This window comes from Microtus pennsylvanicus, chromosome 1 (genome assembly GCF_037038515.1).
Source record: "Microtus pennsylvanicus isolate mMicPen1 chromosome 1, mMicPen1.hap1, whole genome shotgun sequence".
Classification (NCBI taxonomy): domain Eukaryota; kingdom Metazoa; phylum Chordata; class Mammalia; order Rodentia; family Cricetidae; genus Microtus; species Microtus pennsylvanicus.
Window position 1 is genome coordinate 60,590,070 of NC_134579.1, and position 22,794 is coordinate 60,612,863.

Genomic DNA, 22,794 nt, shown 5'->3' on the forward strand with positions numbered 1-22,794 from the left:
TCAAACAGGACTACAAAGCCCTTGTCACCAAGAATAGTCTCTTTAGTTCAGTTTTGTTCATGGCCACTGTTCAGTGATGATCAGTAGTTTCCTTCAAAAGGTTATTTCCCTCCTCCTTGGCTACTAGAAGACTGCCTCCTGCCCTGAAGAACATTTCCTCTTGATTGTATGTTAGATGGACCTAAACACAACTAGACAGAAAGAAACGGGTGATTAAGAAACCACGTATAACTGGTTCCCAGATCTGGTTCAGGATGTGACCGTCTCTTAGAAAAGGCTGTTCTGGGCAAGCACTTATTTCTGGTTGAAATGCCAGGGCAGGAAAATGGAGCAAGAGTTTTTTTTACAAGTTGTTATTAGACTGTCTCGTTGTTGACGTGGTGAGGCCAGGCTACTCTAGTGACTAAGCAAATTAGGCTTGGAGTGGCTCAACAGAGAGAGCAGAAGCCGCAGCAGATGTGTGTGGCAACCTGTGGCCATAAATGTTCATCACCAACCCCCTAATCAGGAGGGGCAAGTAAGGGTGTTGTGTGGTGAAGAAAGAGGAGGATCAGATTCAGTGTGAACACCTCAAATTTCTTTCCTTCTCCTAGGAACTACCTGTCATGTGGGGCAGTGACAGGGGACAGAGAAACACAGAGATAAGTTTGAATGCAGACTGTGAACAGTAGGGATATGGAGGATGTTTACATCCACTCCCAAAGGTCTATAGATGGATCGGTTTGAATATAGTCTAGTTGGGAATATACTAAGCAACCACAATATGTTCAGTGATGGCCTGGGCTGAATCCTGGAATTATGAGGAGGTTGCAATCCCATGGGAAAGTCAGGCCTTTGGGCCATAATTGTGAAGGGTTTTTTCCTATGTGTATTTTTTTTATTTTTGCTCATATAAAGTAATAGGTTTCATGATGGTATTTTCATACCTGTGTGGCCTTATACTTCATTCCAATTAGTAATTGTAGTTTGAACAGAATCAAAGGATTTGGTATGGATACCAAATGGTATGTATGGTAGTACATGCCCATAATCCCAGGACGTGGGGGATGGAGTAAAAGATCTAAAATTCAATGACAGCCTTAAGTATATCTTGAGTTTGAGGCCAGTCTGGCAAGATGGCATTGTCTCAAAAACAACAATAGCAAAACCCACCAAGTCATAAAAGGCAAGAGCCACTTACCTTGGAGAGGTAAACACTAGGAACAAAACTCGAGAGAGCAGGGTTTGGGGAGGTAAGACAGAATTTCACTAGCCAGTTGAGAGTGAGCAGGGCCTTCACAGATGTTTAGGCTTATGTGCCAGGTTAAGGAGACTCTCAAAGCTACACCACAGTAAAAAAACATAGGCATCAATTCCACTTAAGTCTGAAGTTGTGTTTTAAAAATGGATTTAGTGTTCCTTTTCTTTATTTTTTTAATGGTGCCCCATACATTAATGATGTATCATTTATTTTTAACCCTTAGCATATAAATTACATCTTCGAAACCAGAGGCACAGATTGCCACATCAGATTGACAGTTGTCATTAGAGGATATTTTCCACGCAAGTTCAGGGTGACAACGGTCACTGTCATTTATGAACATACCAGTGCATGCGTGCAGAGAGAGATCCTAGGAAGTCAGCGTCTCAGAGCTAGCCTGCCTTGCTCCTTTGATTGTGTCCAATGACTGCCTCCCTCTTTTCCCAGCAATCTGTGCTCCTGGGGATCAACCATACTGCTTTCTCCTCTGTCACCACACAGTCCTGGCCGTGTTTTTTTCCAAATCTAAGCCTCATCAAAATTTGAACTTTTGTCTCATTTTCCCACCTCTTCCCAAGCTTCCCTCCGGTTGATTTTCCATAATCAAAGCCATAGCTTTCCCATGGGGATCTGATGGTGTCTCTCCCCTTTGTGGCCTTTCGCTGGATGGTTATCAAAATGGTTACTAGAACCTTCCATTCAGCACACCATAACGCCTTGCAGTTTTGTTCAGACTTCTCTGGGCCTGTTTCCTATTTCCTTCCTACTGGAGCTATGCATGTGTGCATCTTTTCCATTTCTAACTTAGTTAAGTAATAGTGTCTCTTGAACCACAGTAATCTCATTTCTTCAGAGACCTTCCCCAACTCCACCTAGAAAGCGCCTCAACAATTAATGAAGAAGTTGTGTGATTTGACGACTAGTGTTTGTTAGCCCATGGACCGAGCACTCATGGCTGTCTCTAACCTCATATCCATGGGGTAGCTCTAGTGCCTGCCTCTAGGGCCCACTAAGACTAATAAGTAAACATAGGAATATGTGAATATTCATGTTCCATTCTTCTCTGCTACTCAGGGACTCTTTAGATACAAACAAGACAGCATCTCCGGCGGCAGAAATACTTAAACATCAACTCAGATGCCATCATCACATCTGCATGGCTCTCATCTTATATCAACCTTGACTATAGTTTATCATGGAGTATCTTTAATATTATCTTCTAGACAGACAAGGGGAGCTAAACGGGGGATGCATACAAGGGGTGCTTTTGATGCCGAGTTATACTCATGGGACCGAGAGTTTTTATAGCTAGAGCCCTGATTCGTCTTCATTCATTGATTCAGATTCTGGGATCTGGCTCACATATACTAACTCACTAAAAACTCAAGGGTGTCCAAATTTCCGAACTGCACGCCAAATTTCAGGGTGTGGTGTACCTGTTGACACTGCCAATGTCTACTGAGAAGCACATTGCCCTGCTGTGCAGGTCTGCCTGGGAAACTGTGTTACACTGAAGGCCATGGGTCAGATGGGTCAGGATCAAGATGGCTTGTGCTATATATATGTATGTATGGGGGGGGGGGGTAATGGCTCCAGCTGAACCATTGGAAACTAAATGAGCAGAAGGTATCACTTTCAATAGCACTTTATCTATTGGTTGTCTGCATATGTCCTTAAGTACTTTTTGTGTAAGTATATTTAAAGTTAGTATATTAATTTGCTAAATCACTTGCTTTTTTATTTGCTGAATTGATTTCCACACAGTCCTTGAAGGCTTATTCAGGTTGCATGTATTTCTCTACGGCTTCAGATCTCGGGCAGAAGCTGTACTGAGTATTCTCAGTATAACATCACAGAATAATTGAAGCTACGTTAAACTGAATAAAAGCCTCTCAAATATGAAATAAATAGATTTTTTGAGTAATAAAGGCAGAGCTAATTAAGTAAACTAAGTGTCCCTGACTGAAAATGAATCGCTGCTTTAAGGAAAGCAGAATTACTTTAAAACGAAACAAATTGCTCTTTAAAAAAAAAAAAAAGGCTTAGAAATTGTAGGATCATCCCTCCACCCTGCATGGGATGAAAAGTGGGAGCTCTATGTGAACTAGTAGGTTGAAAGCATTCCTCTTCAACCAGTATGGTTTAGAATGGCCTATCTTCTTAAAACTGCTGATAAAAAAAAACAAAAAAAAAAAAAAAACAGTAAAAGGTAGGAGTGACTGTCGAGATAATCCCACTAGTGAAGCACTTTCCTTGTCCTGAAGACGAGTCTCTGAGCTCCTTTACTTGCTGCCTTTCAGGGTTTGAAAAGCAGGAATATAGCACGATCATAGTTGTCTTCCCACAAATGGACCTCCAGGGTCTCTCTAAACATGTGTGTATAGAGCCGGAGTCTGCCACTTGAAATTTTATAAGTCTCCATTCCTGGGGCCTGAGAGATGGCTCACCTTGAAGAACATTTGGTGCTGTTGCATCTCTGTCACTAGCACCACCCTAGTATGGGCTTCTGAAAGTGAGAGGGAAGACTTCAAAGACTCCCATACTTTGCATATTGCAGACATTAACTGGCCTCAGTGTCCAAATAAGTGATTCCCTATGTATGGGAAGAGTTCACATGTCTGCAGCCTGTGGAACAGTTCAGTCTGCTTCTGTTTGCCACAGGGAAATCCATATTATTTTTTAAAAAAAACACCTTTAAACAAACCTACTGTATCTGAATCACTCTCCAGAAACTTCCTCTTAACATCTGAGAAGGCTGTTACATTATTAATTGGGTGCTTGGGTAGAAGCCTGTAACGCAAGAGCAGATGGGCCCAGTGGTATAGTGACAGGCATCATAAGCATGCCTGTACTGTACTATAACTCTGACTTCACTGCAACCAGCATCAACTCCCCAGAGACCAGATGATAAGCTGTCTCCCTATTCCCTGGGATGCATTTATATTTGTGAGATGAAAATGTTCGTTTAAAGCTTTGTCCCTCTGTGCACCTTCCCAATCATCCCTTAGGAAAGCATCTCTCATCTTAGCATCTCTCTCCTCCCTCTGCTGTCGTAGCTACTGTTACTCTAGGCTTAAACTTTATGGAAAACGTCTTTCGGCTAAATTGCTAAGCCTGTGAGAACATGGAGTTTCTACTGCATTCTAGAAAGATAAATACTCTAGGCCTTCGGATGCAGAGACCTTAACTGGTTTGTTTGTTTGTTTGTTTGGTTGTTTGGTTGGTTGGTTGGTTGGAGAGAGGTGGCAGGAAGGCAGAGGAGGTGTTGTCCTTGCAATCACCCATGTTGAACAGCTGGGGGTGCAAGACTGAGCTTCCAGCGTTCAATAAGGCAGGGACCTGTGTCGGGTGCCATGCTATGCTGTTTTGTGGTGGAGTGACAGGCGAGTAGCCTAGCCCTGCTTCACTGCTGTCACCTCATTCCTTATCAGTGTGGCTGACTTTACTTGATGGGGTAGAAGCCAAGGAGAGGTTCACCTGTGTCTGGTAGCCTGTATTGCTCATTTCAAACAATGGACTGGCATGTTGGAAACCCTGAATTCCATCCTAAGCACCAAATAACAAAAATAATAGCAACAAACAGGAATAAATAAAATAATGGGGTGACTAGGGCTTTTTCTTTTTTATTGTTTTTGTTGTGTTATACATTTTTCTCTGCTCCCCCCCCCTTCCTCCCCTTTCTCCTTCTACCCTCTCCCATGACCCCCATGCTCCCGATTTACTCAATAGATTTTATCTTTTTCTCCTTCCTATGTAGATCCATGTAGTCTCTCTTAGGGTCCTCTTTGTTGTCTAGGTTCTCTGGGGTTGTGGATTGTAGGCTGGTTTTTCTTTGCTTTATGTTAGGGCTTTTAAAACCAAAAAAGGAATGGGAAGCTAGTCTTAAGACCAAAATGACTGAGCTGAATTTAGTTTAGGGTGGGACTATTCCATTGCCAATGACTTGTGTTCATGGTGCAGCATGAATTCTAATTGGTATTAATAATAAAAACCCAGAGTCCTATATTAGGGGGTGAAAGCCAAGAGATCAGAGAAGCAGAGCAGCCAGCTTACCTCTACCATGCCTCAGACTGAAGGGGCGATCATGTGTCTGCCAATCCTCAGACCACATACTCAGACTGCATCTCCAGACTGCAGTGAGCTCATGTCTCCTCCTGCCTCATATTCCTCCCTCTGCCCAGCCATGTCCCTTCCTGTCTCCACCTCCCTCGTGCTGAGATTAAAGGCGTGGGATCCCAAGTGCCGGGATCACCTTCATGTGAGCTCATTTTCTCTTGTAGACCAACTCAATCTCATGTAGCCCAAAGTGTCCTTGAACTAACAGAGATTCCTCTGCCTCTGTCTCCTGAATCCTGGGATTAAAGGTGTACGCCACCACTCCCTGGCCTCTATTGGCTTAGCTCTGCCAATAGAGCTAATTTTCAGGCAATCTTTATTTATTACGACACAAACAAAATATCACTACACAATAGGTCAGGCATTTCTATCTGGACTACTGTTCTCACGGGCATGGGGCTGGGTGAGTAGGATTCAAGCAGTTGTACGCGGGGCCACTTGTTTTTCCTTCTGAGAAATCACTGTTTCCTGTCTTCCTTCTCTGGCCAGGTGCTGGACTGGATTGAGAACCACGGTGAGGCCTTTCTCAGCAAGCATACTGGGGTTGGGAAGTCCTTGCATCGAGCACGGGCACTACAGAAGAGGCACGATGACTTTGAAGAAGTGGCTCAGGTAATATACTCGGCATGCGTGCACACAGTGTGTGTTGAATAGAAACACATTGGGTTGAGAGTTTATGTCTGCTGTTCTGTCTTCCTGACTAATATGAGAAGGCCTTTGTCTTCTTTTGGAGACCACCAGGTGAGCGGTCAGTTCAAGGTCTTAGAAACTCTTCCTACCACTGTGAATTTTAAATACAAATGTCATATGCACAAGGTGCTGCTGGCAGGAGGGTAATGTTGTCAGTCCTGTCTCCAGCCCAGGGTCTCCACTTTGGACAGCCACTCCTGCTAAGTGGGAGCTGAAACTGCCACAGCCCTGCTTGCAGAGCTGTGTACCATCTGAGACCTGAAGGAGGAGATGGGACCTGCTTGTCAGCCTTGTGCCTATGGGGCAGATATGTTCCAAGACTGCGCCTAGGGTCACTTCCATCTTCAGTTTAAAATTTGCTCAGTATTCAGTCTTTTAGCTGAGGATGCACATTCAAAAAGAATGCTGTTTTCTCATTTGGGCAAGGACATGGTTTGAATGGCTGATTATTTGTCCACCTCCAAAACTTAACCTGACTCTGTTATATTCATCTATTGGCATAGTTTCCACATAGATCCTGAAAGCCTTCATCTTCAGGATGAAGCATTGCTGCACAGCTGTTTGTTAAAGGTATGATCAGCTGCCGTGGAAAACAAACTCGTGAGGGTAGGATTAGGCCGGGTGTCCAAATGGAACGTATGGGTCAGTGCACTGACGTAGCGAGGGTGACAAAGCTGTGTCTTGTCACATCACAGCTTTAGCTAGAACAGGCTGTGAGCCTACCTGCAGGTAGCCTGCAATGTAGATGCTACCCTGAGCATTGTGCAGAGCCTGGACCCTCATCTTGGAAGGCAGCCAGCCCCCTGCAGGCTCTAAAAGAGGTCTAACTAAGGACAGAAGAGCTATGGAGCATTACTGTGTCTCGAGGAGACCTTCAGGAATAGGAGAAAGGAAGAAGAAGAGGGGGGAGAAAGTAGAATTATAGTAAGATCCAGCAATTCCATTTGGTGTATTACTAAGAGGAGCGAAATAGGGGTATTTGTACCCCCATATTCCCAGAACCATTATTCCCAATAGCCCAAAGGTGGGAGCGGTACATAATCACATTCATCAGAGGATGAAAAATGAACACATGTGATACGTACATACAGTAAATTATCATTCAACTTCAAAGGGGGAGGAAATGCTAGCAGGTGACAGAGTGTTGATGAAATTTGAAGCCTTACACTGAGAGAAGGAGACAAGTCACAGTAGGAGACATATTGAAGGGTTCCACTTTTATCTAGGGAGCCTGGTGTAGCCACGTTCACAGAGACAGAGGAGAATGGTGGTTATCAGGGAGTAGGAAAACGAGTATGTCGCAAAGTTTGGGTTTTGCAAGATGGCTTCCTAAGATACGTGGTTGATGGCTGCACAGAACTTTACACTTAAAGTTGTAAATATGGTTTCAGGTTGTGCATGTTTTACTACAATTTTAAATAAAATATTTTGGTTTTTTGAAAATTTTATATACACGGTGTATTTTGGTTGTACTCACCACCCTCCTCCCAGGCCCACTCTCTACCCCTTCACTGACTCCCAGCTTCGTGTCCTTTCTTAAAACAAAGATTAAAAACTCATTGAGTTCATTTTGTGCTGCCCATATATACGTGGGTATGGGCACATCCACTGGAACATGGTCTGTGTACAAGGCCTCACCTTTAAAGAAAACTTGACTCTTTTCCCCAGACACCATGGATTGCCAGTAGCCCCTCTGCTAGAGACAAAGTCTCATGAGCCACCCACCCCATGGCTTACCACACTTTTTTAAAGCCCCATAGTCATATGAAGACACTCTGTAGGACTAGCTGTGATTGATCGATGTTGCGTGGACACAGGTGCTGTGTGGGCTGTGATGGACAAGACAGAGCTATGATCCAGATGCTCTGGTTATCTCTCTAGTCTACTAGGATACAAGGGATGGGTGAGCCTGTGTGCATCCCTCTACAGAGAGTGGAGCCGTTGTACTTGGTGGTCTCTCAGAGTAGAGGCATTCCATAGTTTGGCTGATCCTCTTTTCTGAGCTGTGCTATATAGTACAGACCCTCGTTTTTCTGGGAGGATGTCACAAAAGACATAGCTCAGCTTTCCTCAGTGCTGTCTCATTGTCTGTAATGGGCTACAAACTCAAGGGCATCTCCAATCTTGGTTTGTAGGCCTCGAGAGGCCTATTGGCTTTTGTGTGTTGTTATATTCAAATAAGTCTGTGTCCACCATGACCCCATTTCTTCTGACTCTTCCACCAATGCCTGAGACTCCTTACATCTGGAACAGTGCTTTTCAGTTATCAAAAGAGGCACACTAACTTAAACTCATACTACAGGGAGAATGGCCACCTTTTTGAGTTATAGATAATGTCAGCTTTGTGTTATAGAAGATGACATGGAGGCTCAGAAAGTTCTTTAATGTGGCCGCATCACCTTGCCACTGGCACATACGGTATGCGTGCCCCACAGAAAGAATGGGTGGGGGGAAGCAGCTGTACCATTCTGTTCCGCAGTCATTGCAGCTTTTCTCTGACCCTTCCAATGAAGTCATATTTCCCTAATGGGCTTTCTGATTGGATCCTATCTTTTTTCAAACAGAAGGGCATTGTGACTTCCAAAAGGCTCAGGATGTGTCCTCAATAAAGAAGAGCAAGGTGGGCTAAAAGGGAAGAGTCCAAGCAAGGGAGTCATGAGGTTTGGTGAGTGGGCCAGCAAAGGTGGAGGTTGTAGTTTGAAAATTAATGAGACCTCTCTCTTTGTCCCATCCTCACTCTGAACTATTTGAGCTTTTTAGCAACCTTGAATTTATGGTTTTAATAAGAAAATCAGACCACAAAAAGAGCGAATGGACTAACTATCGGTAGCCATGCGCCTGAGACAGGCTTTGCTCTGTGGGACATGATTACTGGAGATGAAGACAGAGCCATCCCTCAGGAGAGGATTGTTTTTCTTTTGCTTCTGGTCTCAGATGAGGACTACTGGAAGGAAGTGATATAATCAAAAAGTGTAACTTTTTAAAGATAGAACCTCTCTTATACAGCCAAGCCTGGACTGGAACTCACTAGTAGATCAGGCTAGCCTCAAACTTGTCCTCCTGCTGATGTCTCCCGAATGCCGGGATTATAGGTGTGTGTGAGCACAGAAAATTCTTGGACAATGATAGAGCACCGTGACAGAACGCCATAGCCCTTGCTCAGTGTGTTTGGTGTTGCTGTGGGAAGAATGGTCAGGAAGAATACGGTTGGTCATGTGTCCACACCTCATGTTGTAGACTAACAAACTGGAGGCCACTTGACAGCGGTGCCCTAGAGGGCTCTTTGAGCCTCATCATCTTAGGAGGCTTTGATGTAAGACCGACATGAGGACTGAGTTCTAAGCACTCGTTCTCTGTGTTTGGGTTTTAAGCCGTGTCAGGGAGAGAGCTACTACATCTGTTGTGGTTCCCAGAAATTTGGTTTTCTCAGTGCTCAAGCGAAGGAAATGATTAACCCTGAGGAGAGCTTGAATGGCAGTAAGATCCCTGAGCCAATGAATCTGCACTCTGGGATGCTGGAGGTACCTTTGATTGGTCACCCTGAGGTAAAGACAGTTAAGGCAACTGCTCAAACGGTCATAAATTCTATAAAGAATTGGTATAGCGATCCACTACCCAACCATTTATTTGAAGATAAAGTAGTTGAGTGTCCAGCCATCCTGCAGATGGTGCTGTTGGAACAAGCTACACAGGGGAAAGGCAGCAGTCCCTAGAATCTGCAGGATGGGTGGGGGCAGGGGCTCTCAGAGTGCAGGTCCTGAGGCCCTGCCAGGGATTCTCCAGGAAATGTGTCCCCAGACCTTCGAATTAGCATCACTGGACTTGCTTTGCTCCTACAGAAGATGTGACACCATGATACTGGGAGAAGTATCCCCTGATCCTGCAAAAAAACAAAAACCAAAACAACAACAACAACAACAAAAAACTCAATTCAAGTTGTCCGTTAACTCACCAAATGACACAGTCATAGAATAAAGCAGATTTTAAGAGGCATTTGTATTCCTGGGGTACATTTTCACTGGGATAATCAGCAAGTTTGAGTTGTTGCCCTTAGTAGCATGATTGTGGGGGATGGACATGCCCATGTCTTTCCAGGTCACGGTTTGGAATATGCCATGGTTGTATTGGCCGGAGATACTGTGCTATGTGGTGGGAAAGCACTCATATGCCCACGGTGTAGAGAGCAGCTGTGCTGCCCTGTGAGCGGTCTGCTTTGTGGTCTCGTTATCTGGAAGGCCGGAGTCTCTATAAGCCTAGGTAGTTCCAAATTAGAAGCTTTGGATTTACATTACCTAAGGTCTCAACACACCAAATCCCATTTGACCCACTAAGCACATTTAAGTAGCATTAGTGCACTAGTTTGGAAAGAATAGACAACGTAAAGAAATAATAAGACACGGACACAATGAAGTGATTCAGCCAACAAGTCTCCACCTAGTTGTTTTGCTGTATGATAACCTGTTTTTCTCTCAGACATGAATAGAATATGTTTAAAAATCCATTCTGCATTTGAGACCAAAATAAAATGTGTGGAAATAGAAGGGCTCTAGTGGATTAGAGCATCTTTAATGTCTGGATATTCCGTGTCGTCAGTAAACCTGAAGTGCTAAAGGCTAATAAGCCAGGGTCATGCGTAGGAATTAAAAGCCTGTGTCCTGAAAGTGACCACTAGCCACCACTAATATCCATGCCCGTGAAGTCTCAGTGTTGGGCATTGAGACATACGTTTCTATAATCGAATAAAAACACAGCAAGCGTATTTAGCTCTCTCAAAAGTTTCATCTTAAGAGAAGAAAAATTCTTTGCCCCTTTGGAGTTTTTAAAGAGAATTGTGGGTGAAAGCTAAGAATAGTGTTACTTCGTCTGGTGATGCAGTAAACATGGCTGCCGAGGGTGGCGTGGTGACCTTTGAAATCCGTTGCTTCTTTCTTCGGGCTGAGATGATGACCGTTTATAGCAGCTGCAGACGACAGCAGATGGCAAAGGTGGGAGAGACTAAATAGGTGCTTTTCACACTCCAGCTTCCTCGCAAGGACGAGAGGTTTTTAGACAGATGAAAAAGTTCTGAAGGAAAAAGCCAAGCATATGTATAAAATTTAATGTCATGAAGTTGGCAAGTGGAAGGATGTGAAGCAGCCGAGAGATGAAGGGCAGCCTTGCCCTTTGGATTTTCTGTGACATTTCAGATGGATTCAGGACATTGCCTTGCCTCTGTGGACCCCAGGGAGAAGTTACAAGCTTGAACTGATGGAGAAAGGCTCTTGTGACCACTCTCTGGGGGCAGGGATGTTTTATGTGTGGATAACATCCAACCCAGAGGCCTGAAGGTCAATAATTGGGCTAGGAGCCACTATGGAAGACATGGAAAGGTCTCCACGTGTCTCTTATCAAACCTGTGGATTATCTCCCTCTGTTTTTACTTCTTGTACATTCAGAAGACATTGGGGCTGTGTTCCTAATGACTCTAACACACTGAAAGCCTCCCAAGCACAGGTGGTGTTTTTAGCTCTCTTTCCATGTGATGTAGTGACTGGCAAAGAAGGGAAGCTTTGGGAAACAAATGGCTGTCTGTGTGAAGTGTGTTTCTGAAGTTTTCTGGACCATGTCTATGGAGTGATTATGATGGTCTCCTGGCAGGGTGGCGAGCCCGTGCTGCGGAGAACGGAAAGGATACCAATTGTAAGAGAACCCTGCTGCTCTGTGCTGCTCTGTGGACGTAAATGAATTTGAAGGAAATTCATTTACTGGGAAAATAACCCCAGTCAAACCAGTACCAGAAATGCCTCAGGCTCCACTCAGGTACTATAGAGAGGAGCACTGTGAAGATCATCTTGGGCTAAAAATCTAAGAAAGCCCCAGCAAACAAAACTTCAAACTGCACTTGTATTCTTTTTCTAAAAACTAACCTATGGCATATGCAGCAAGTGGCACACTTAACCATTTGACCCAAGAAGACGAATGTGTCAAATTTCCCTGTGGCCTCAGTGGATCAGCCCCTTAACTAGAAAAGTGGCTCGGGAAGAGGAGTCTTGGTTGAAAGAATTCCTTCCGGTAGGAGAGGGAATTTATCAGGGAGTTTTGTCCATTCCGTGTCTTCATAACATCTACAGCCTGAGAGTAGTAAGAAATATGAAGAAATGATGTGAAAACACAAGAAGTACATACGCACAAGCCATGCCTGCGCCCTCAGATGAAGGCAGTGAGAACGCTATTCTGATGGGCTTCTAGTTCCGGAGGAAACTATGATGGCGATGGGAGTTTTAATCTAGCTTCTCCTGGAAAGTTTGTGATGCAGCTTTATCTTACACATACACTCACTCACACACACACACACACACACACACTCAATTAAATTGTTAAGAGAAAAAGATTCTACATAGTAGAAAGTAATAATTGTGTGTTTCTTAAAAACCTCAAACACTGTATGCTGTTTCAGCTCCCAAGAAACTTGGTCTTTAGGGGACAAGGGTGTAAATGATTCTTGGCACACTGAAGCATGATAAAGGCTTTTGAAAGATATTATAAACTAAAATAGAATTTTTACATCAGAAATAATCTTTTTTTCTAAAAATCTGTCTGTTTAGATCACATATAGTATACCTAATTCTAAAAATTACACTTTTAAAAGATAATGACAAAACATACTGTAGTTTTTGGAAGGCTGCCAGGAATGAGAAGTTAAAGTAATTTGGATACATCCAGTTTGAGTAAATGATTTTGTTGTAGTTTGAGTGTGAAATGGCCCACTCGGGGCTCATATATTATTATTATTAAGTCTAGGTCATGAGGTGGTAGTGCCGTTTGGGGAGGTTTTGAAAACTCTGGGAGGTAGGACCTAGCTGGAGGAAGTAGGTCACTGGGGGCAGTTACTTGGGGACTCTTTTGTCCATGGCTCCTTCCTGTTTCTGTTATTCTGGTTCCTGGCCATCATGAGGTAAATGTCTTTTACCACATCCAACCTCTATGGTGATTACCAAAGTCTCCAATTTTTGCTTCTTAATCTGAAAGACACTATACAGATGCTAAATTTTCTTTCTTAGTATTTGATCCCATTGATCTACTACCTCCTTTCCAAGTCTCCTCCCCCAGCCTCGGATGGTGGGCTCTTGCTCTTTTGCCCTTCCACATGGTACTTCTTACATTCTTCCCTGCAGCACCAACTCCTCAGACCTTCTCTTCATGCACATGCCTGAATGCTTTATAGTCTTTCCTAGGTTCATCTTCTGTTGGCTCCCAAATCCTTCTTCCATCTCTGATCTCGCCCTGAGACCCATATGCATAAACTCATTGGTTTTCTAGACACCTCTGTTTCAGTTTCTCAATGAGAAACTCACGAGTTTCATCTCCTTTTCACACTTCCCAGGCATCTGCTTCTTCTTGTATTACCCATAGTAGTGGAGGGTACCAGCTGCACAGTTAGTCAATCTAAAACCTAGGTCTCATTCTTGGCTCTTTCCTTGCTCTCCACTCTCATTGAGGTCATTGCAAAGGCTTAATGACTCCACCTCTTTTTTTCCTTTTTCATTGTTTTTTTTGAGCTATATATTTTTCTCCGCTCTCCTCTTTTCCTCTCCCCTCTTCTTCTACCCTCTCCCATAGTCTCCATTCTCCCAGTTTGCTCAGTGACTCCACCTCTTCAGTAAGTCCCTTATCTTCCATCCACATTGCACCGCTTTAGATAAGAGTCTCGTTGCCTGCTGAGATCACTGCCATAGCTTCCGCTTTGCTTTTCATTCACAGTCGCCTTATGTTCATGCCCACACCGATACAAACTGATTTCTAGAACTATACATCTCATCATGCTGTTCTTAGTCCATAAGCTTTGGAGGAGGTCTTAGTTTGGGATTCTATTGCTACGAAAAGACACCATGATCATGGATAATCTTATAAAGGAAAACATTTAACTGGTACTGGCTTACAGTTTCAGAGGTGTAGTCCATTATCATCATGGCAGGAAATGCCAGTGTGCAGGCAGAAATGGTGCTGGAGAAGGAGCCGAGAGGTCTAATCTTGATCCGCAGGCAACAGGAAGTGAGCATGGCTTGAGCATGTATGAGACCTCAAAGCCCTCCTCCACAGTGACAGGTTTCCTCCAACAAGGCCACATCTAGTCCAACAAGGCAACACCTGCTCCAACAAGGCCACGCCTCTTAATACTGTCATTTCCTATGGGCCAATTAAAACACATGAGTCTATGGAGCTATACTTATTCAAGCTACCACAGAGGCTATAGATGATTTTACATCAAGCTATCAACCAGGGATCTTACTCATGTAGAAGACCCTGGTGTTTGTTTACTAACATCCACCAGTAGTTCCCAACCAATCATAACTGCCCAATCATAACTGCAGTTCTAGGTGATCTGAATCCCTCTTCTGACTCCCGTGGGCACCAGGTACACATGTGGAATGCATACAGACAAAACATTCATACACATAAAATAAAATAAATATTTTAAAAAAATGTTAAAACCTCATCAACCGATCAGTCTCCCACTGCTTCGTCTGACTTTGCCTCTTAGGGTTCCCCGTTCCCCCCTCTGACCCTGTGTTCCTGCTATCCTGGAGTTTTCTTGAGCACACCATGCCTAAGAGCCTCAATGCTGTCTGTGTAATCTTTCTCACCCTGTCACTCAAACAGCCCCTATTCATTCTTGAAACTCATCATAGACCGTACCTTGTTCTAGAAAATCCCCGAAGTTCACTTGGTTCACACCCGGAGCTCCTTTCTTAGCCTCACATTCTATCTTTGCTGTGGCAGTCTTGGTTAGCTTCACACTAGCCCTGTGTCATAGCCCTGCTTTGACAGTCTTGCTTAGCTTTACACTAGCCTGTCCCCTCCTCAGATCAGGAATGCTATCTGATCTGTCTTTTCCTACCAGCCCTCGCACAGAAAGCCAGCATGCAAGGGTACTTATTTGAAAACCACGTGAATGAATGGTATAGATTCAGCAGCCCCTTTGGTGAGTGGGTTTCAGGCCAGGTGATCTCTAAGGGTGATAGATGGGAGAGAGGTAGATGGAATGAATGCTGTCAGATCCTAGACCTAGAACCATACACTGATAGAATGAGTTTGCAGTGAGATAACATTAACCTAGGCAGAATATGGCGCTTTAAAAAATGAAACAAACCAGTCATTTGGGTTGAATTTTGAACTATAATGATTTCTTTGAATTTTTTAACTTAAAATAAACCACTCCTGGTAAGAAACTGATGATTCTTACTAAGCCCATTTGATCAGCCCTGCTCAGTTTCTGTGTTTTTCCCCAGAGGAAGTTTTAGCGACCTCACTCTATTAGCTAAAATAGGGGGAGGTTGATATTTTTTCAGGGTCTCACTGCATGGTCCAGGCTGATCTTGGGCTCACAGTTATCCTCTTTCTACCACCTCCCTGGTACTTAGATTACAGGAATTGTACCTTTGCGTTTGGCCTTTTAAAAGCAATCTTAAAGGCCAAAATGAAACAAAAAGTAAATGTTACATACTGATTTTATATTCAGTATCCTAATTTTGAATCAGAGCAGCTCATCGTATCCAATATGTTGTGTTTGATGGTTGCCAGTTTTTCCCCTCTTGTTAAGATAGCCAAAAAACAAAAACAACAATAGCAATCATATCCTTCTCCTGAGTTCTTTTTATGTGTTGAACTGTTCTAATTTTATATCATATTTTTTCTTTGAGAATTTAAAAAAAACATATTTTGTTCTTATTCATCCCCTAACTCCTCCTGAGTCCCACTACCTCCCTCCTTACCCAACTTCATGTTTTCTCTCTTAAAACAAAACAAAAAACAAAAACCTATAGAGGTCAATTTGTGTTCCTAAATATTCTTAGGTGTGTGGCTGGCCTTGAAGCTTCGTTAGCCTGTCACACTCTTAGAGAAAACATACCCTCCTTCTTCCAGCAGCTAGAAAATGACGATATTTTCTCAGCTTTGGGTAGAGCTTCATGCCCACTTACCTCTGATAAAGGTAAAGTCTTGTCTGCTTTGAGCTTGTGCAAGGCTTTTTTGAGCTTGCTGTCACAACTGCTTTTTGTTCATTTGTGCAACTGCCCTGTTGGGTCTGGAAAACACTGTTGTTTCCTTGTTGTTGTCTACTACCCCTGTCTCTTATAGTCTTTGAGAAGATCCCCCTGAGCCTGGGAGGCGGGTGCAATATAGATGTCCCATTTAAAAGGGGCACTCAGTAGTCTCTTACTCTTTGCACACGGACCAACTGTGAGTCACTGTGTTAACTGTCATCTACTGCAAGAAGTCTCTCAGATGAGAGTTAGGAGATGCTTTATAGCGATAGCAATACGCCATTAGGAGTTGTTTTAGTACTATATCCATTTAGCAGAATAATAATAGTAGGTCCTCTGTAGTACATGGTGAGCTATCTAGCTGCAGCTTCTTGGCCCTGTTCACAGCACCAGGTGTGAGTGGTTGGTTACTCCCATTACATCTGGGCCACTATTGCACTTGCAGCACATCTTGCGGGGGCAGTCATTATTGTAGCTTACAGTGTTCCCATCTGGGTAAGATTGCTGTTTATTTTACATCTTCAGTAGTGTGCCTATCACCTTGCAGCACTATGAGAACTGCCATTAGGGATGTAGCTACTTCTGTTATCTTCTTCAATGTCTTCAGGCTTTTATTATAAAAGTCATCACTTCCTTAGTGACATTTGTTCCAAGATATTTTTGAGGCTATTGTAAATGGGTTTGTTTCCCTGATTTCTTTCTCTCTGTTTTGTCATTTGTATATATAGAAAACTATTGTATCCCAATACTTTGTTGAATATGTTTATCAGCTGTAGAAACTTTTCTGGTAGAGTCTTTCTGGTCTTTCATGTGTAGAACAAGATTAACAAAAAGAAGATACTTTTACTTCTCATAAAGATACTTATATTTTTATAAGTATCTTTATAAAGATATTTTTGCCCTGTTTTTTGTCCCCTTGATCTCCTTCACTTGTCTTATTGTTCTAGCTAAGACTTCAAGCACTATATTGACTATGAGTGGAAAGAGTGAACATCATTGTCTTGTTCCTGATTTTAGTGGCAACACTTTTTGTTTTCCTCTCTTTAGCATTATGTTCCCTGTAGACTTGTGTATTATGTTGTGATATGTTTTCTGTATCATTGGATTCTCTAGGACTTTTATCATGAAAGATGTTGGATTTTGTAAATTGCCTTTTCTGCTTCCAATCATGTGATTTCTGTCCTTGAGTCTACTTACATGGTTGCTGACATTTATGTTGAACCATCTCTGTACCTCTGGGATGAAGTCAGATTGATCATGGTAGATAATCTTTGAATGTGCTCTTGAATTTGACTTGTAAGTCTTTTATTGAAATTTTGCATCTATGTTTCTCCAAGAGATTTTGTTCTTATTTTCTTTATTTCTTGGGTCTTTGTCTAATTTGGGTATCAGGGTATGATAAGAAGTGAAAACTACCAATTATCGAAGCATACTTTAACAAGGAAATCTTTCATCTGATCCTTGAAGCAGAGTTAGTGTTAATATTTTCCTCATCTTCCCAGCTTAGGAGTTTGGGCTTGGGGAAGGAAGCAGGATCTGAGCCCAGCAGGGTGTCTCAGAACCCACGCTTCCAGCATGCATCCATTTGGAGGAAACAGGCTGACTCAACCCTACTTTTGGTTGTTTTTCTAAAGGAAGTTTCTATGTTATTTTTGTTTATCTCTTATTTTTAATTATGAAGCTACATGTTTTCAATATAGAAAATTCAGACAAGCACAAAGGAACAGAAACAGTCTACCCACCCAGTTGTCTGACTGTCTCACAGTTGCTAATACTTGGTGTTTATTCGCCCAGATATTTCTCAGTTTGTGTTATGGGTATATTTCCTGGCTAGCTTTTCTAATGAAATCGCCATGGTAATGAATACATGCTATTTTTTCTTTGTTGACAAAGTCTTTAATATAAAGACTTGTATTATTTTCTAGCTTCTAGTAACTTAATAGGTTATTAAAACCAGTTATAATTGTAAGGCTACAAACAGAAGCAAAATAGACATTGGAAACAGAGGACCTGTTTTGAGATAATCATGGAGAATCTTTGCACCCAAGCCAGACATGATATTACATACCTGTGATCTCAGTTCTTGGGGGGACGGACGGACTCTACTATATATTAAGTTTGGGACTAGCCTGGGCTCCATGAGACCCTGCCTCATAAAAGGCAAACACAAACAAGTCCTTTCCCAAGGCAAAGCATCAGAAAATGGCTATTTCCCCCCCAAGACCTTACATGTTCCTCTCTGCAGGCATGCGCATTAGAGGTCTGTGAAGACTGAGCCTGTAAGCCTGCCTGGGGAGTAGCGCAGTGTGCAGTGGAGGGGAGTGCATTGTAAGCAGTGAGGTCTCTATCCCCTTTCTTCCTCCTCGTCATTGCTGTTGTCTTCCTCCTCCTCTCCCTCCTTCTCTCCATTGCTTTCTCTCTGTCTCCTCCCCTTCTCCTTTATCTTTATGCCTCTTCTGTCTGAAGTGTGCTTTCATTCTGGTGGACAGTGTCTTCCACAACCCTGAGACCTCCACAAGGCAAGTCCCTCCTTGGTGTGACACTCAAGGCAACAGGAGTAAATCTGGAGTGTCTGTTCTTAAAGGAAAGGGTATTTGAGAACTTGGGGTGAGTGGGAAACCTGGTGCAGGCAATGAGTATCAAAAAGCAGTCCAAAGACCCTAAATGAAGGGGCTCCTGGAGTGTTATGCAAATCCCAAACTGCATCACCAAACAGAACAACCCGCCAGGCAGATCTGTACCTTCTTTCTCTGCCAGGGAGCAACTAGAAACATTTTCGTAAGCCATTTGTCTGGAATAATTTTCAAAAACTCACTGCCAACTTCTGACAGAAACAAATTTGAGCTCTTCCACCTGGAAGCCAGGTTTGATAAAGGGGTCTTGGTTTTTACAGCCTCCCAGGAGTAGCTGGGGGGACATGCTAGCCTCATCAGGATCTATGCCTATTTGCCCTGGGATGCTCAAAGCAAAGGCTAGGCTAACACCTTGCCTGTGGAGTTTATGCTGAGATTGATAGATGGCTGTCCTTCCATAATCGAGGAGCTAACAGCACAAAATTTGGGTAGCCTCAGCTCCAGTTACATAACTCCATGGTGTTTCACGTTGTGTTCTATTTTGTACCATATATCTTAGACTCAACAATGCCAAATTCAGACTGAAATAGCTCTGGTGGACTTCAGTCCATCACATGCCTAGGACTTGAAAATATCATCCAGGGAGGAGGCAGTGAGAAAGTCTAAAACGAGAACTCCAGACCATGTGATGGGCCTGCTCCATTTTCATTTCTCTTCTCCATGAGGCTTGAACTCTGCCTACAAGTATGTGTCTGGGTCATTCTCATTTGCCTAAAACGCTATAGCTAAAGAAGAAAAGGTTCTTCAGATCGAGACCTTGGATCAGTCAGACTTTTCTGATGCTGGCAGAAAATACCTGACAGAAAAAAATTAGAGCAAGAACGTTTATTTTAGCCTGCAGTTTCCGAGCCCGGCCGTTTCTGCAGTGTGAGACAGAGCATCATGGGATGTAGGGTAAGATGGCCATCCGAGATACACAGAGAGGGAGAGCTTCTGCACACAAGCACTTTCTCCCACCCCTTTCCATTGCATCCCATGCTGCAGGCAGTGGGGTACTGTGCCCATTTAGGGCTCTTCTTCCCTCCTTAAGGAATCCTGTCTGGAAACATCCTCACGGGTGGTCCCAGAAGTCTGCCTTCTAATCAGCTAGATGCTTTTCACTCCAATCAAACGGTCCGTCATGCCTGGGCTCTGGCTGGTCCACCTGCTGTAGCTTTCACTCCGGTGAGAGTTCTGCAAGTTCATGAGGTTAGAAAGAGTTAAAGTTTGGATTTTACTCAAAAAATCGTATCCTATTATGACTCCAGGGGTTGACACCAGATGTGTGATCCCAGGTGACTTGAACACAGGACAGTTTTCTAGGTTCTCCTTTTCTTTGCTCTGTCTCTTCCGTGAAAGCCATTTGATCAGTGAGTACCACGGTCTCCCCATCTACAGAATGCCAGTTACTGGTTCTTCCTGATTTCTTCCCTGTATGGGAACTAAGCTTCCACAGATGGATACAGGGGTTGGGACATGTGGGTAGGAGACTCAGTGCTGCTCCACCAGTAACATAACCTTGTTGAGCCTCAGTCTCTGCATCTACGAAGTGGGAATACTGTCTCTTCCATTTTCTTTGAACTAGGCATTAAGTAGGAAAATACACTCAGTAGCCCTTTCATACACTTAGCACACAGAACAAATGTAAATCGTTATCATTGTTATTCAGGAGATACGGTGACTGGATGAGGTCATGTCTGGAACCTACTCAGAAAAGACGAACTAAAGATACAGAAGAGATTGATGATATTGCAACAAACTTGGGAGTTTCCCAAGAGAGGGAATGTGACTCTCGGTCTGACTGAACTCTTGACACCCTGGGTTGCTTCGCTGATTGAGGGCCAGGTTCCCAGGCTTGTTCACTGGATTAGCCGGAATTCTTTGCACATTCTGAAGCTGAGGCTAACGATGTGTTGAGCAAGGATCTTTGTTCTCATGTTTATGTAAGCTGGGTCAGTGAGACTTTGGGGGCAAAGGAATTGCCAATGGAGAAACAGTATTGTGCTTTGTACTGGGGACAGAGGGTCACCTTCCTCCATCTTCCTCACTCCCTGCCCCATCCCCATCCTGCCCTGCACCTTCCACACAGTGACCCCTTGACCTGACCTCTCAAGGGTCCTCTGCAGCCAGCATTCTCTCCTTAGCCTGGATAATAGAGAAACGCTCACTACCACCTCTTAACCTTTCCCCAGGACTCCTGGTACCTCCTGACCACTGGGCCTGTCTTTCGCTTGGAAGAGTACCTCTTCTGACCTCACATTTTGATTTTAAGATTGGCTCGAAAACTCATTTCCTAGTGACAATTTCTCAAGGCTTCCCCCATTTTGCCCTGGTCGCTCCTTTGCCTAACATGGCCCCGGTATTAGATTACCACTTTGTACTTAGTGTCTCACCTCATTTCCTCCAGGGCCCTGGAGAGGGGACCGTTCTACATGATTTAATTTTATAGCGAACTAAGATTTCACCCCAAGGGTCTCCTGCTGAAATTCTCCTTTCACGTTTACTGGTGCTAAATAATACACAGTTCTGAAATACAATCTCTACTTCCTATGCCTTATATACAGGCTATTGTATATAGAACTCTCTTTTTGATGCCCAAGGGCACACTAATTTCCGTGATGAGTAGAAATCCTGCCGAGGCCCAGCGTGGAGGCTAAGGTTGTTTTCCTATCCCCTTCACTGAGGGTTCCTTCCAGCCCAGCAATACAGTGCTCAGGCTGGCCTGTATTCAAGGGGACCTGACCATGAATCCAGTCCCTGCAGTGGTGTATGTAGGTCATTCCTTGTAGGCCCTAGAGCACCTCCCTGTCCTATAGCCATGTTAGGTGACAATGATGTTTTCCATAAATATAACATTTTATTTATTTAATGTGTTTGTGTATAAGCATGTGTGCCCATGAACACACTTATGCACACATGTAGAGGTCAGACAACAACTTCCAGGAGTGAATTCCCTGCTTCCATCACGTGGGGCCGAGGAATCAAACTTAGGCTGTCAGGCTTCATGCGTTACCTGCCGAGCTGGTCTACCAGCCCATGGCTGTGGTGATTGTTTTGGTTTTGGTTTTGATTTTTAAAGACAGGATTTCTCTGTGTAGCTCTGGCTGCCCTGAAACTTGCTTTATAGACTAGGCTGGCCTCTATCTCACAGAGATCCTCCCACCTCTGCCTCCCGAGTGCTGGGATTAAAGGAGTTCACGAGCACTGTCCAGTCTGGCAATGATGACTTTATTTCTGGCAATGATGATTTTTTAAATAGCGTAGTCAGTGAGGGTAGTTTCTGAAGCTGGGTTCCACTTCCGGAGTGGAACAACAGAACTAAGCAAGCAGGGCTGATTCCCCTAGCTCTGGGCATCTCCTTTAGCTAGTTCATGCTTGCACCGCTCCACGTTGATTTTACTGGTTTTTATATACAGAGATTAAGCATTTCAGTCCATGTGAGCTTGCCAGTTTCATCCCTGGAAGCACCACAGACCAGCGTCACGCTTATCACTCATGCGGCTGTCAGCTCCGTGATAAAGCTTTGACAGGTGTCTGACAGTGATGAGGAAGCCTTCAGCCAAAACTGAGAGTCCCCAGGCCAGGAACCTGCCTCGCTGATGCGTGTTCTCATTTGACAAATCTCTCCCTGGTTTGCTGGGGACAGACATCTGAGGGTCATGTACATATGCCTCTGGCACTCTGCCAGGGAGAATAATTTCTAAGGTTTCTTAGGGGATTGCTTTTAATTTAATCTCCTTTTGCATGTATATATAACACCCTAACCATGCTTCTTCTAACCTACGGTGAGCAATGTCACCAAATTCAAACTGGGAAAGAGGAAATATCTGATTGGAGCTGAAGCAAGATTTCCAGGCTGTGTGATTTCACTGTGGCTGGCCAGACAGAGCACACCCCTCTCTAAGTACATTTATAATGATACTTTATTGGCATTTCCAAGCTCACTCAAGTCATCATCTTTTGGTTGACAAATATATTGAATCCTTGCCTTTATGTTTTGAAACTCATTTTATCTTGTATTTTTTTGAAGAAATCCCTCTTTATTGTAGTATGTTGCAATGATACACGAATTAATAAGCTACTAATCTCCTTTGGGTTCCTCATTCCATCTATC

At 43.5% G+C, this 22,794-nt stretch overlaps 1 protein-coding gene across 28 annotated transcripts in view; it reads left to right on the forward strand.

The window, feature by feature from the left end:
- Positions 1 to 22,794, forward strand: part of Kalrn (kalirin RhoGEF kinase) — a 605,871-nt gene that overhangs the window by 271,302 nt on the left and 311,775 nt on the right. For all 28 annotated transcript variants that reach the window (XM_075965457.1, XM_075965466.1, XM_075965494.1 and 25 more), the window contains exon 10: positions 5,846 to 5,968. In XM_075965457.1, coding sequence (XP_075821572.1) covers positions 5,846 to 5,968 — 123 coding nt within the window. The remainder of the gene's footprint in view (positions 1 to 5,845; positions 5,969 to 22,794) is intronic.